The sequence below is a fragment of the Triticum aestivum genome, chromosome 2D (genome assembly GCF_018294505.1).
Source record: "Triticum aestivum cultivar Chinese Spring chromosome 2D, IWGSC CS RefSeq v2.1, whole genome shotgun sequence".
In the NCBI taxonomy this organism is placed as follows: Eukaryota; Viridiplantae; Streptophyta; class Magnoliopsida; order Poales; family Poaceae; genus Triticum; species Triticum aestivum.
The window spans coordinates 376,522,520-376,538,917 of NC_057799.1; the positions used below are offsets into that span (position 1 = coordinate 376,522,520).

At 46.7% G+C, this 16,398-nt stretch overlaps 1 protein-coding gene across 1 annotated transcript; it reads left to right on the plus strand.

The window, feature by feature from the left end:
• Positions 1 to 14,296: 14,296 nt before the first annotated feature.
• Positions 14,297 to 15,335, plus strand: LOC123049367 (protein BIC1). The gene has a single exon (XM_044472291.1). The coding sequence runs from the start codon at positions 14,669 to 14,671 to the stop codon at positions 15,146 to 15,148; it is 480 nt and encodes a 159-aa protein (XP_044328226.1). The 5' UTR covers positions 14,297 to 14,668; the 3' UTR covers positions 15,149 to 15,335.
• The last annotated feature ends 1,063 nt before the right edge of the window (positions 15,336 to 16,398 follow it).

Sequence of the window (16,398 nt, forward strand, 5' to 3'; positions counted from 1 at the left end):
TGAACTTCGTCAAGCAATATGAAAAAATTCAGAACCACATCCTTGCGAAGGAAGTCTGCAATGATTACAGGACAGAACACCTTGAGATTGAACTATGGTCCAACTTCCCAATAGAGAGGCAAGCTTACAAAACCTACACTAGGGACCTTTACCGCAAGTTCAGAGAAGAGTTTGAGTTGATAGGACGTTATAATGTGTTCCAAGTTGGTGCTGACCCTTTTGAGCTCAGACCAAACCAGGAATTTGTTGCCAAATATGGTTCTCGAAACTATTTGGTGCAGGCAAGGGTGGAGGAGGGTTCCTATTTGTGTGAGTGCTGCAAAATGGACAAGGACGGCATGCTCTGTTGCCACATCCTCAAGGTGTTCACCCATCTTGGAGTTGATGTCATACCAGAAAGGTACATGCTAAGACGGTGGACACCTACTGCTGTCCCTTGTGCGCCAGGGACCGGGTATGAGCAACCGGATGAAATACCCCCTCAATCAAAGAAGCAGATAAGGGAGAGAAACATGGTATTTGATTTTCGGAAATTAGCCAAATTTGCAAGTGGCTCTGATGCAGCACAGGAAATTGTATACAAGCATATGCGTGGAGCACGTACCGAGATTGGCCACCTGAACAAGTCCAAGAAAAAGAAAAAACAACAACTGCTGCTACGGGGCCATCAGATGATGCCAACCCTCGAGGACCTCCTGCACCTGCAGGCAACACTCAGGGGGCTCATCATCCAGGTAATTACCTGCCCCAACTCTTGATCTAACTAGGTGTGTAACTTCAGTTGCACACATCATGGTGCCCAGTTGTAGACATCATGGTGCCCAGTTGCACGGAACAGGCTGCCATGTTGCACACGCTGTGTTACTTTGAGCATCAAGATAACACTACTAACTTATTTCCTGTTCTGACTATAGGCGATGGCAACCCCCGAGTACCTCCTCCACCTCCTGGCCGTACACGGCATGCTCTGCCACCTCCTCCCCCGCCTGGCCCAACCAGCAGTGCCCCGCGTGTTCCTCCCAATGGGCCTACAGGCATCATTCAGGGGGCTCGTTGTCCAGGTAATTACCTGACCCAACTCCCCATCTAACTAGGTGTGTAACTTTAGTTGCACACATCATGGTGCCCCAGTTGCACATAACAGACTACCTAGTTGCGCACGCTGTGTTAGTTCGAGCATCAAGATAACACAACTAACTTGTTTGTCATGTTCTGGCTATAGGTGATGGCAACCCTCAAAGACCTCCTCCCCCGCCTGGCCCAACGAGCAGTGCCCCGCGTGCTCCTCCCAATGGACCTACAGGCAGTACTCAGGAGGCTCATCACCCAGGTAAAATACCTACCCCAACTCCAAACAAAACTACGTGTGTGACTTCAGTTGCACACATCATAGTGCCCAGTTGCACAAAAGATGCTACCTACTTGCGTGCGCTATGTTAGTTTGAGCATCAAGATAAAAAAACTAACTTGTTTTTCCTGTTCTGCCCATAGGTGATTACAATCCAAGTACCATGACTGGCCGTGCTACTACATGTGTGTTTTTTGAACTTAACTTGCACACAACAACAAGTTAGTTGCACAGCATGGGCTGTGTGGTTGCAGAGAACATCAGTGTTGGTTGCACAACAAAAAAATACTAAAAAATTTTGTATGACTATTGCACAGGTGATCGTGATGGTCCTACTACCCCATTGGAGGTTGCATCCCATGCACAAGCTTCTGATGATTTTGTGCCCAGGGATCCTCCAAGGTCTACTACAAAGGGTAGGGCAAAGATTTGACGGTACAAATCGGCGCTGGAGCTACACCCAAAGAAGAAAAACAAATGCAGCCAGTGCCAATCTACAGAGCACACTGCCGGTGTGTGTCCACTCAGGCTGCTGTGATGGTTTTTGAGCAATGTTGGGACCAAGTTGACACATTCAGGATCTATGCTTTCTCTTATCTAATTTATGCTCCATTAATTAGTTCATGCACTCTGTAAAAATAAGCAGTTGCTATTTGTGCCTTTGTTGGCAACTGGTTAAATATTTAGTTGTTGTACAATTGTATGTCCATTGCTCCTAATGTGTCAACAAAAGTGATGATAATGAGTTGCAAATTGGAATTACTACTAGTGTGCAACTACAAAATCTGCTCAAAAATTGTGCAAACCAGCAACTTCCTCCATGGGGCAGAGAAAGAAAAAGTGTACTGACCTAGTCCTTGTCGTATCTGAGCAACTTCCTCCATGGGGCGGAGTTGTGCGGGCTGGTGACCCAATCATATGCCAGCTTCTTCCTGATGTTGAGTACTTCCTTGGGTTCGTAGTTGGGCAGTTGGCTACCGTTCCACTCAGTGGTGTTAAGCAGTGCGAACAGCCCACACTCATTGCTGCAGTGGGTAAAAAAAGAAAATTTGTCACGAAAAAAAACCAATAAACATAATGCACACTGTGCAACTGCTTATGTGCCACTGTGCAACTACTGATGTTCTACTGTGCAACTGCTTATGTGTCACTGTGCAACTGCTTATGTGGCACTGTGCAAACTGACTAGATAATCCTTGAGAAACTCATAAAAAATGAAAAACAGATTGCAGACTAGTTTTGTGTCTTAAAAAACTAAAGATTGCACAATTAGAAAAATGTAAACACTACAAATTCATGGTAAGAAATTGAGAAGAATGCCATGCTTAATGTCTTACTTGCCGAGCTGCTTCGGTACGTCAATGTCAATAATCTGAAAGTGCTCGATGCTGAACTTTGGGTAATGCTTCCTCCATAGGTGGCATACTGTACCCGCGATGGTAGAGGCGGTGTTCATGAGCTCAATGTTGTCCAGCTTCCTGCTTGAATCAAGAACTTCGAAGCGTCCATCCCTCAAGTTGACATTGAAAACCCAATAATGCCTCCCTCCCTCCTTATCATTTATATCAGCACACTCGAGCACTGGCAGCATGACATGCACGCGTGAATGATTCAGACACAGATACACGCTGTAGGTAAGAAAAAACAGTAAAGACTTGGTGAAGTTAAAACAGGTTGGCAGAAAGTACTTGCCAACTAACACATGTGTCATGTGCAACTGAACATGTTATGAGTGCCAACTAAGAGATGGATCATGTGGGCACAACACTCACCAAGTCTTGCTTGTCCAGACGGTTCTTGTATTCAAACTTCTTGTTTATCTCATTCACATTGTGGATCCCTTGTTGTAAATTGGTCTGCAGAGATTATAAGCATGCCTCAAACTACTTACTAGATTAAAGGATTCCCTGAATTGGTAAACAAAAGTGCTACAGAAAAAGAAGAGGGGAAAAAGGTTTTGAAGAAACTTACAGAAAACCTCAGTGGCATAACAACCTTCTCTGACCCTTCTGGTAAGTTAGCCATGATGTGTAAGATTCCAGTCTCAATAAAAATTCTTGACAGCCATTGAACCGGCTTCATGGAATCAACTAACTCCTTTAAAGAAATGGAGAAAGTACCATACCTGATTATCTCAGGGCTGAATTTTTTTCAAAGAAATAAAAAGACAAGTTAGCTCGAAGGGTCACAGCAACAACAAAAAATGTGTATGAAATTAAAACAGAACAATGTGCAACTAAAAGCACAGTTCTGTGCAACATGCTCTGCTTTCTGTGCAACTAAGTGGCTGGTCCTGTGCAACTGAAAAAGATATGTATGTAGGCTGTGGGGAGTTGGTTTACCTGGTAGCCTCATCATTTGCTCCTGGGTGATGCCTGGCCCAAAACAAGAGGGCAGCGTAAAGCTTGTTGACTGCCTCATTGGAGGTGAACGTCTTCTTCTTGTTGTAGTCAATGAATGGAGACCTTTGAGATGCTGCAGGCCTTATTACCCTCCTCTGTCTTCGTGCAACAGGTGGTCCTGAAGAACTGCTCGTGCCAACTTCTGGTTTTGCGCATATCGGGGTGTGGCAATTGTCTGGTGATCCAACATCTGGCTCTTGAGCTATTGCCTTGCCAACATCACCAGCAGCGCATCCTTCATTCAAAGCTGCTGGGTCCAACTCACCCTCATCTATGCCAACAGCACCGGCTTCCGCTGTTTCTGCTGCTGGAGCAGGTGCTGGAGCATCACCATCTATGCCAAGGTCAAAAGATGGTGCATCGCAGAACCCGTCGCCATGAAAGGTGTAAGAATTTGATCTCTGTATGGCTTCAAGGCCCAGGGCATCTCCTTGCGGCACATACACGGGTGCATCATTCACTGACTTGGTTCGCAGTAGTGTTGTAGTTGGCGGCCTTGGAGGCTTGCACCTACTTATAATGTTGAAGACATCCTCTTGTGTTAATGAGTGCTGAAAGTCAGCTCTTGGTGATGCGGGCTTGCTTGGCTGCTGTGTGCTAGCTCTTGGGGACGACACTTTGGTAGTTTGATCACCTCCTTTCGTCTTTGGCATTGAAGCATCTCTATGAGTATACACCTTGGGGCTTGCAGTTGCAGTGGTGCCTCCCTGAGCAGCAGTGGTGGTTTTGACTGTGACCACGCTGCTAACTGGCACATCAGTTGACACACCGGTATCTGTAGTTGGCATCTTTCCAGTCTGAGTTGGCAGCAACCTAGCAGAACTTGGCACCCCTGCATCAATGGCTGCGGCGCGCAGTTCTGTCTCGTCTCTGAACCCCAACCCTTTTGTGCCCTGTTCCCCCTTTGTGCCCTTGGCAAACTTGACAATCTTTTACTGCTTAGGTGGTTTAGGTGGGACTGCTGAAAGAGGAGTTTTCCCCTTGATCTGTTGAACTCCTGTGATGTTGGTTGGCTCTCTGCTCAGTATAGTTGGCATATCAGTTTGAACCACAGCTTCCTTGACCACATTTATTTCAGCATCTGCACTCACCATCTTCTCCTTGGTTTGAGGTAACTGCAGATTCTTCTTCATTGAGACTGCTTTGCGCTTCTGGGCCACGTGAGGCTTCGAAACAGATGGTGCGTTGCTCTTGCTCGAGCTTATATCTGGAAGCTCCTTCAAATATTCTTTGTATTTTTTTCTTTGAATGAACCCAGTCAAGACCCTTTCCTGCTTCCTCCATATCAATTTGATACTTTTCAGCGTCACTTGATAAGAACATGCTCTGATCAATGGCAAAGTTGATCTTCTCACACATCTCTTTGTCGCTAAAATCTGGCACGGGAAAGGTGGTTGGCAAAGCTGGCTTCAAGTTGCAGAGCTCGAACATATCAATGCTGCCCTGAGACTCTGCTTCGTCATTTTTCTTTGACTTCGGCAAATCCTTGTCTTTCCAGCAAGTTTTGTCAATCAACATCTGTAGTGTGCTCCTGCTGCTCAATGAATTGCTGCTGCTGGCAGGGGTGGCAGAGCTCCTAGTCCTCCTGGATGTGTTGCCGCATGTACCACGAGAACTAGGGGCGTTGTCATCATCATCATCGCTGTTGTCGCCGCCTCCATTGGATCCCCCTTTATCATCACCATCACCATCCTCGTCTTCTTCATCATCATCTTCTTCCCCCTCGCTGGCATCAACTGTTGTATCTTTGTCTTCTCCCCCCTCAGTGCCATCAACTGCTGCACCTCTGTCCCCGTCCCCCTCTTTGGCCTCATCTTCTCCTTCCTCCTCCTCTGCCTCGCTATCTTCTTCCTTGTCCTCCTCCTCTCCTTTGTCCTCTTCTTCTTTGTCCTCCTCCTCTTCTTTGTCCTCTTCTTCTTTGTCCTCCTCCTCCTCCTCCTCCTCTGCATCTTCTTCTTTGTCATCCTCCTCCTTGTCCTCCTCCTCTGATTCATCCGCATCTGTGTCCTCGTCATCATCAACATCTATCGCTGCTTCCATTTCCTCATCTTCTTCTGACTCCTCCTCAACAAACTCTTCTTCTTGTATAGTTGCCCCCCATCTCTTTCTTTTTGGAGCACGGCGTGACGGCCTGGTTCCCAATGATGGCTGCTGTACGTAAGGATCAATATCCGGTTCATCGTCATCGATCTTGGCAACTGCTTCAATGAAGGTGCCAACCTGTTCAGTTACAGCCTTGCACAGGTCATTGACCACTTTTGCAATCTTTGCTTTTTTCTGCATCAACAAAAAGAAGATTCAGTACTAATTCAGTTAGAATTTTTTTTAAAGTAAAATGTCTGTAACTGACCATGATGTGATAAGCAAAAACCGACTAAGACACACTTTCTGGCCAACTAAAAACATGATTCTAGCCAACTACACATGCACTGTGGCACAAACAAAAAACATGCATTCTGCCAACTTGATGTCAATGGTTGCAAATGAACACTTTGACTGTCCAAAGAACATGTGCAACTACATAAGCTTATATGTGCAACTGAACATACATCACAGCCAACTGAATCCTGTATTCTCGCAACTACAAAAGTTATACATGTCCAACTGAACATACATCCCAGCCAAAAGAAAAATGTTGGTAAGTGGTATAAATTTCTGTATGCAAAAGACTAACCTGCGGATTGTAGGTTATTGGTAACTTGGATGCCACGAATGCTTCAGCTTGCAAAATTCCACCAAACAGTGGTGTCTGCTCCATTCCTCTATAATCCTCTTTAAGTTGATGTAAAAAAGAGAAAAAGAAAACAACAAGGTTATCAAAACATATTTGTGTGTTGAACGAAACCAAACATTATAACCTGTGCAACTACAACAAGATACTGGGTAGACAATTCGACTATACATATATGCAACTGAACAAAGACACAAAAACTGTGCAACCCACATGGCACCTAAAAAAGTTTCTACCAACTGATGCCACACATTTGTGCAACAAGATTAGTAAAACTGTGCAACTTAAAAAAGATGGTGTGCCAATTAAAAATGAACATGTGTGCAGATGCCAAACTTAAAGCTACAAGCTGTGCAACTACATGCATTGTTGTGCCAACTGATGACAGTTTATTCGTGCAATTTCCAAAAAAGTGACCAGACATCAAAAGAACATAAAAAGAAGACACTGTTGGAAAAAAACAAAGAGAACTCACTTGTAATTTGCCGAACACACCAGGAGATACAGTATCCTTCTTGATCACCTTGGCAATTAGAATACTATCCCATGCATTCGCTCGTATCGCGCAGTTGCTTACTGGGATGTCATGGACGAGCGCATCAAGGTATAGTATCTGCACCAAACCCAACAACAGAAAAGCCAAGTTCAGTTATTATTAGGAGTATTTCAGCAAACTATAACTGCACAAAAGAACAAGAACAGATGGAAGTGGTCGTTTTCACTAATCATCAAGTGATACAAGCACCAGCAGATGGTTTGCTTCTCCTGGTCCATGTTCCGGAAAGCTTCATTAATGTGTTCTGCTACAAAGAGGAAGATGTTTGTGTTCTTAAGCATTTGATGATCTAGCACAAGTCCGTAGCACTTTGGGCTGAGCTTCAAGGCCGTGGTTGGTGCTAGAAAAGTGATGAAGGCAACCGCAAGCCAGGCCATAAAGAATGTGTCATCCGTTCTTCCAGCCATATCCTGAATCATCTTGCACCATGTAGTGATCTGGGGATGAGAATTTCCAGTTATGTTGAAAGCCTGTCTGAATCTCCTAGTGGCATCCTTGTCAACTAAATATCTGACTTTTTGACCCCTGTTTGGGAGATCAAATACCATGTGAACACTGTCAGCATCGACACGGATCCTTCCCCTTCCTGGGAAAACCATTTCAGAGGTCTGTGGCTGGTAGGACTGCACCAGGAACTTAGTGAGGTCCGCTGGAAGTGTGTCTGATAAGTTCAATAGCCCCCCGAACAACCTCGAAACTAGCTCTGACTTCTGTGGTGGGGATAGAGAGCTGTTAAAGTTTGCAAACCGCGCTGGTGATGCCCTTATCCTGCCCGCTTGTGATGCTCGCTCCACATCTTCCCCTGCAGCTACCTCAACTCCTTCACCACTGGCCTATTGATGAGAAAATAAAAACATTAAGGAAAGATTAAACACAAGAGAAAAAACAAGAATGAAAAAAAAACTAGCAATCGTCATTTGGATCAGTATTGGAAAAAGTTATATATTCATAAAATGGATCATGCCAACTAATATGATGAATTTGTGCAACTAACAAAGCTCATCAGGACAACTGAAGACTACCAGTGTGCAACCTTAAAAAAACTAAGGAAATATACGAGACCTGGCAACTACAAAAAGTTCTAGGGGATGTGCAACAATAAGAAATGATATTGCAACAAGATAACAGCAACTAAAAAAAGGTTTGCAAGGAACTGTTCAATAGCTCATAAACACACAAAAAACCACATACCTCACCATCTGCTGCGGAAGATGCGACAGCTCCTCCAGCAACTGCTGCCCGCACAAAAAATTGACCAGTGATGTCAACTATGAGATGCCAACTTGTCAACTACAAGATGCCAACTAATGTCAACTGTATTTAGATCAAGATGACCAGAGATGTCAACTACAAGGTTGTTATTGACAAACTAAAAACAAAAATAGTGGTGCGAACGGCTGCATAATTTCATCAGCGTCTAAAAAGTGAGAAACACTTATATTCAGGAATTTACTTACCCTAGAAGATGACTCGGCTCCCTTTCTAAGTGCTGCATGTCTAGTCCGCTTTACAACACGGAACTGATCGGCATCCTAAGAAAAAATAAAAAACATGAGCATGGGAAAAAACAAAAAAATGTTATATGACCCAAACAAAAACAAAAAATGGGCTTGTGTCATCAGCATGCCACTTACCTCAACATCCTCTCCCTACTCAACACTCCGCGCAGGTCGTGGCTGGCGATTAGCAGGACGCTTCGAGTTCCGGCGAAGCGACTGACTTCCAGAACGCTGATTAAGCAAAAAAAACATGAAAAAAGGACATTAGCATACGTGCATAAGTTGAAAACAACTCAAAAACACAGAAAAAATGAAAAAATACATCTTCTTCATTGCCATCCGCATCTCCTCCTATTATAACCATTTTTTCCATGCGGGAGGAAATACAACAAAAGAAAACATAGTTAGAAGACGCGGAAACAAACTATAGAAATCATAGAAGGTTGCTTTGATCTGCAGACATCTACACATAAGCAGGACACATATTGCAAAAAACCAAAAAACATGTGGACAACCAACTACTACAATGATGCAGCCAACTGGGCAGTAAACCTTGTGCAAACTGGACAGCATATAAGCCAACTAACTATTTTCTGCCTAGTTATTACTTGCCAACTGTGGCAAGTAATAACTAGGCAGAAAATAGTTAACTAAAGGCAACAAGCTCAGTATGATAACTTGTGCAAACTGGAACAAGCAAAAAATGCAAAGCAAAAAATCCAGCAAAACAATTGGCTATACTATATTGAAAAATTAGCAACCATTAGTGCTAATTTGCAAAAATAAGCGTCCCTAGTTGCACACATGAGGGAAAACACATGAAAAAAACCACATCTAGAACAAAAGACTTGCACATTGAGAATATTAAATTGGAAAATTGGCAAGCATTGGTACTAATTTGCGCAATCAAGGGGCCCTAGTTGCACAAAGCAGGAGAAAACACATGAACCACCACAGCCACCACAAGGCTGGCAGATTGGGTAGACTATATTGGAAAACTGGCAAACATTGGTGCTAAATTACACAAACAAGAGTCCCTAGTTGCACACAGGAGAGGGGGAAACAGCAAAGCCAACTAAGTAGAGCAACTAGCGCAAGTGTATAACATATGAACAACCAACTAGTAAAAGTGATGCAAACAACTGAGCAGGCAACTTGTGCAACTGAACACCGTATAGACAACCAACTAGTACAAGCAGTGAGCCAACTGACCAAGACAACTGCTGCAACTGCAGAGCATATGGACAGCCAAGTACTATATGGACGCAGCCAACTGGGGAGAATTTTGTGCAGCTAACCACTTAAATCTCTGAACACCAACTACAAAATCAACCAATGCATTGCACACAACATTGCACACATTTAATACAACTTGCAGAATGACTAAGAATCATGAATAGATCTCAAACCCCTGCAAAATTGAACGGAACACGAACTAAACAGCCAAATCGCCTCTAAAATCGCGCAACGGGCGCCGTGGACATGCATCCCTTCTACCTAACGACTACCACGTACCCTGGCCAACTACACGTTGACCCTGGCCAGCCACCCCGTGCCGTGAACTACGCCTCCTTGTAGATCCGGATCACCGTTGGGCGCGTGCTACCAGATAGGAGAAGGGAACTCAACGTGACCAAAATCAAGGATAAGCGGGGGTAGTTCGCGCCGTTCCCGAACCCTAGAGAGCATTCCCCTCACATTTCGGCACCATCCGCGCTCCGCGAGATAGATAGAGGGAGGAGAAGCATGTAGAAGTGGAGGGCGAGCATACCTCCGACGGCGAGGAGCAGCAGTGATTCCCCCGCGAGGAGAACCACCCGCGGTTCCGCCGCCGACCTGAGCACTCCGCCGCGATGCCCCGTTCGGTGAAGAGGATGACGAGGAGGAAGACGAAGACGGAATGGGGAGAGAGCACGCTACGGGCGAGGGATTTCAGGCACGGATTTCGAAAACCGCCGCCCACGACCCCCACTACTCCCCTCCTCTACCGCTTACAGGTGGGCCTGCCCACGTCCGGATATGGACAACCGCCCACGACCGGGGCGCGGGGCCGATCCAGACCAGGTGGCACCTGGCGGATCCGGGCACGATCGCTGGCGCGATCGTGCGGCCAGGAGTCAGCCGCCCGTTTCTGTTAGATGGTGGTCGGCCGCTTTTTAGATTTTAGGTACAAGTTATTACAATCTGACAAGCCTGACTCGTTGCGATCGGCCCCTACAATTGCACCGGCTAACTTTCGTTACGTCCGGCTCAAGGAACAGAACGAGGCAGGAAAAAAGCATGCACCTAGGTACACGAGCCGTGCCCATGACGGCGGGGACGCGGATCGCAACCTGTGCCGCCGCCGGGCGACACGGGCACCTGCTGCTCCGCTCGCTGAGGTGTGAACTGTGAAGTGCCCTGCTCAGCCCGATGATTCAGGGGAGGAGAAGCAGCGCACGCCGCCATGTCGGGCGCCAAGGGAGCCCGCCGCGTCGCCGTCTGACGGAAGGTAAAAAGCCGACAGCATGAATATGCACGGGGGCAGGGGCGTCACATACGTGCGACACGCAAGTGCCGCGCGCAGCCCTCGCCAAGCGTACGAGCAAGATTTGTAAGAGCCGGCAACCAAGCTAAGCTCGCTCTGCGACCCACGTTTGCGTGGACCAGCGCTCGGGTTCTTCTGGTGCACGTACTATGATTCTACCCTGCTATCTTAGGGTCTGTTTGGTTCCAAATAAGTCACCAACTTATAAGTCAAAAAGTGAAAAAAATGACTTATTTTACCAAGCACACCCAACTTATAAGTCATAAGTTGCTCCACCCCAACTTAAAACTTATAAGCCACCCCCTTTTGCGTGAGTCCCACCATCTTTACATAAAACAACAAGATGGAAAGGTGTGGTCAGGTGACTTATAAGTCAGGTGACAACCAAACAGGCGTGACTTATAAGTCACTGGTTTTAAATCACCTAACTTATAAGTCAGGTGACTTATTGGAACCAAACAGGCCCTTAGTCCACACCCAAGTCATCCACCAGCTACCATCAAGATCAAACCAAGCAGTGAATTAGGAGTACTTGCTTCCCTTTTTTTCTTTTTTTTTTTGCGGGGGAGTACTTGCTTTTCCTTGATCACTAGTACTAGTACTTCGGAGGATACACAGTGGCGGGAGGTCCCTCTCCGCGTCCTGCACGGCAGCTACTAGCGATTCGTGGCAAGCCTCGGTGTCGTTATCTTCTTCCCATTCTGTCTGCCCGGTTTCACTCCACCTAACTGTTGCCGCGGGCCTCCTTGGGCCGTTCCTTGTCCAGGTGCACAAGGCCTGGCAAACGGGCCGCCTTGCGCCATCCAAACAGGCTGCCTGGCAAACGGGCTCTTATGCCGCAAGTATGCGGCATAAGAGCATCTCCAACAGGCGCCCAAAAAGAGCTCCGCGCACTAAAAGTTCATTTTTAGGCGCCCAACAGCTCCAGCAGATGCTGTAGCGCTAAAAAGTTTTGGGCGCGCGCTGAAAAACGCTATCGCGCGCAGCATATTTGGGCTTCGGATTGAGCGCGCTTCACAAATTGCACTGTCTACTTTTTGGGCGCGCGTCTTTGGGCGTCTGCTAAAGCAATGTTGGTCCCGGCGCACTAAAAGTATTAAAGTGGCGCGCTATAACTTTTATTGGGCGCGAGATTTTTATGCGGTTGTTGGAGATGCTTTAAGAGCATCTCAAACAGCTGCCAATTCTCAAAAAAAAAAAATCTCCAACAGCTGCCCAATTATTGCCTAAAAAACAGCTGCCCTATTATAGAGCATTAAAAAAATCAGTCGAAACAAAATTTAGAGTACAAAAAATAATTTTTAGGGCACTCAAAAATGGTCTTTTAACATCTGCCTTAAAACGGAGCACTCATCCACACATTGTTTTTCGAACAAACCTCCAAACTAGTTGATGACATTGTATACTTCAATATATTCAGACAGTGTTGTGCACCTGGACATGGCCTATTGATTACTTCCAAACATTCAGATGTTTAAACATGCAACGATCTAAACATCCAGACATCCAAACTTAAACATAGTATTCCTACGGACACACTACACATCTACACACATACTACTCGTCATTTGTCAGGCTGTGTGTCGACAATGTTGCAAAGCGCCATGGTCTCCTCCTCAGAGGTATTGAACTCCTCAATCTCGTTCTTGTTTTTGCGCTCATTGTCTCTCTTTTCGAACCACTCTGCTTCTGCCTACATGAGGTGCGGATTTTCCGCAGTGGCCTTTGCCATCACCACCTCATCGTTCTCCCGGGTGTCCTGACACTCTAGGACGATGCGAGTGTCCCTCTTCACCGCACATGATACAATATGCATTGGCGGACCGTTGAACTCCGCTGCCTCCCGGGATTCGATTTCCGGGAAGTTCATCTTGCTCCCCGTCCGGCCGAACCACCAACACACGATGTTGAACGCGGGCGGGGCGATATTCGTTGTGTCGAAGGTACCAAGCAAGTGGCACTGGTCGTCGCACTGTAGCTCGGTGACCGTAGCGGCCAAAGTCTCGTAGTCGGATGCCACGAATATCTTGCTCTTCAGCGCGCGTTTCGACGACATCCTCGACGGTGGGGTGGCGGGATCCGGCGAATTCAGTGGCAAGCGGTGCAGCGGTGGCATGATCGCCCAGATTCGGCCGCGCGACAGTGGTGGAGGTGGTGATCAAATAGGCACTGCGGCGAGCGATTGGGTCGATGTGGCAATGCGACGACGACAAGGGATGGTCTATCCGGCAGCGGCGCGGTGCGGCGGTCATGAAATCGACCGGTTCTGGCTGGATTTGGTAGCGGCTGCAACACAGGAGGGGGAGCGACGAGCGCGTAGTTGCGGCGGTAAATGTCTGGGGGCGGTTGGCTACTCTTGTTTTCGTTTAGCGGGAGGAGGGTTGTTGTCGTCTATTTGCAGTACACATGGTTGTATTTTTGGCTGACCAGAAATTTTGGAGCAAATTTTATAAATAGGGAAGCTGTTGGAGCGCCCCTTTAAGCTCAAAATACCCTAAAAAAGGTTACACTCTATTACAGGGCAGCTTAATACTTAATAAAAATGACATAAGGCTATATGTTTGCGCATCCCTACATGTTCTTTCTTTCTTCCTTCTAATTTTCCCTCCCATCTCTAACTTTTTTGAACGGTTTTTCCTAAAAACCAGCTGCATCGCACTTGTTATTGACTTTTTAAATAAAATTTTGTTTTGTTTGGTAAGTCAAGTCAGTACATATGTATGTAATAAATGTTTACCAGTTAAAATCTATTTTTACACAATCAGAATAATATAAGAAGGTAAATCAGAGACTAACGTAATACTCCCTCGAATCGAAAAAAAGTGTCTCAACTCTGAACTATGGTTGAACCTCAGCTTTGAATAAGGTTGGTTCAATCTTAGTTCAAAACTGAGACACTTTTTTCTGATCGGACGCCGTAATTTAAAAGCGTGGACTATGTTTTATGAAAAAGAAATTTGATAGGGTTATTATAAAAAAAAGACAGAAAAGAAATTTGATTGCTCGGGTCGGGTGGATCTTTCCTCGCTCCTCCCTTCGTCCCATCAGTAATGTCGGGTCAGAGTCTCGAAGTTAATGGGGATAGACGAACACTGACTGCTCGGTGGCCCCGGCAAAAGATCAAATCTACCGGAGGTATCTACCGATTGGCCGTCGTGCATCCAGCCCGCGCTGCGCTGCCGCCAGCCTCAGAAACGCAAACCGCGCCACGCAGCCGCAGCCGCGCACACACACATTTACGCCCGCGCGCGCCTCACAGTTACTTCACCTACTGCTTCCACGGCTCCGGCCTCCGGCCACGTCGCGAGGGCAAGGGCAGCCACATATATGGCGGAATGCGCCGCAGCGGCAGGCCACGCTCACCTCGCAGCCACCATAGGCGAGCCCCTTCCATCTCCTTCCCTTGCTCCCCCTAACGTGTCCGCCTCTTCCCCCAACCGTCCCCCACCTCCCCCCATCTTTTAATCTCCCACCGCCCCCGGCCTCGTTATATTGGGGTCAGCAAGGCAGCAGACAACCGGTGTTGCCAAGGGCTCAAGAATCATTGCTGTTCTAGCTAGCTTCCTTTGGCCTGCGTAATTAGTGTGGGTTGCTTGATCTGCTGCATGGCTTACTCCGGCGACGTCGAGGAGGTGCCGGAGCACGGCGCGGCTCACCCGGCCGAGGCATGCACGGGCGGCTTGGCGGAGGAAAGCCGGCCGGTCGCGGCCGACGCTACGTCCTCCGATCACCATGCGGCGGTGGCGGCGCAAGATCAAGCTGGAAGAATGTCTACGTCCAAGGAGAAGCGGGAGGCGGGGAAGCTGCTGCAGCCAGCGGACAAGGAGGAGGAAGGGGAGACCGCGCGGGAAAGGCTGAAGCGGCACAGGCGGGAGATGGCGGGGAGGGTGTGGGTGCCGGAGATGTGGGGGCAGGAGAAGCTGCTCAAGGACTGGATGGACTGCTCCGCCTTCGACCGCCCGCTCGTGCCGGCCGGCTTGCTCACTGCGCGCCGGGCGCTCGTGGCCGAGTCCTGCGCGCGCCGCCCGGCCCCGGCACCACCTGCCAGCTCCAGCCCTCTCCGGGTGCAAGACGGCTGCTCCTGAGCTACTGCTTCACCTCTACATCTACATGCACATATGCCTAGCTTCTTCTTGCTCAAATAAGAATAAGATACTGTCCTTCTTGTTTCCGAGTTATGAAGGTCGATCTTTTTGTGGTTTAATGGTGACGATGTGAAGATTACATTTACATTTCAGCTTATTTAGCTTATACTACCAATAATTTCAGAAACAACCATCTCGATGCGGTACGATTGATGCAAAATTTTAGCTAGTGATGATCGACCGAGGAGCGTTGTTCTCCAAGTCTCTGTAGATAGATGTGTATGTTGTGCTTGATGATGTTGCTAGTACTGTTAAGAGCCATATCATATGTAGTAGCTACCACCTTTGATTAGACAGTTCGGTGAAAAAAAATTCTATGGACTTTAACGAGTCAATACGATTGGGTTGCTGGTATAGATCGCCATAAAGCTCAGGATCGAATTAATTTGTGCTCGTTGTTTCGTCCAGGTGAACCTTTTCAACACTAGTGACGTGGTTTCATGCCATTCTTTCGTTTCTTCTTCTCCTTTTGAGGAACAGATTCTCGCCTCTTTCGTTGGTTGTAAGTGGCCACTGCTCGTTTGGCATTAACCACGTGACCTAGCTAGTACATGCTGCGCGCATACCCTTGCTAGTACTACCTAGTAGCTAGTATGTACTGTAATTCGAAACTACTCTGCGGCCGGCACTCTGCCCGATTTGCAGACGACACTTCATCCAGCGGCCCTGGTCTTGCACACACTTGGTTCAAACTGTACAGGAATCTTTGCTAGCCAATTGCTGCTTCTAGAAGTTCCCTCCGTTTTTATTTACTCTGCATATTAGAGTTGACTGAAGTCAAACTTCGTAAAGTTTGACCAAGTTTATAGAAAAAATTATAAACATTTACAGTAACAGATCTATATGATGTGAAAGTACATTCAATAATAAATCCAATAGTATTGATTTGTTATTGTATAATTTAATATTTTTATTTATAAACTTGATCAAAGTTTATAAAGCTTGACTTTGACCAAAACTAATATGCGGACTAAATAAAAACGAAGGGAGTATCTGCCTGCGTGGTCAGTTTGATATGATCGTGGAGTAAGGTGTGCCGCGTACTGAATCGGCCTGTAGGACTCTTGTTGGCCTGCTACTACATCATGCGTGTGCTTCTTTTAGAATTTATTAAGTGTGGAAATCCGCACAGTAGTTACCAACCACTTAATTAGATGACTCTGAACATATACGTATGCAACCACACATTG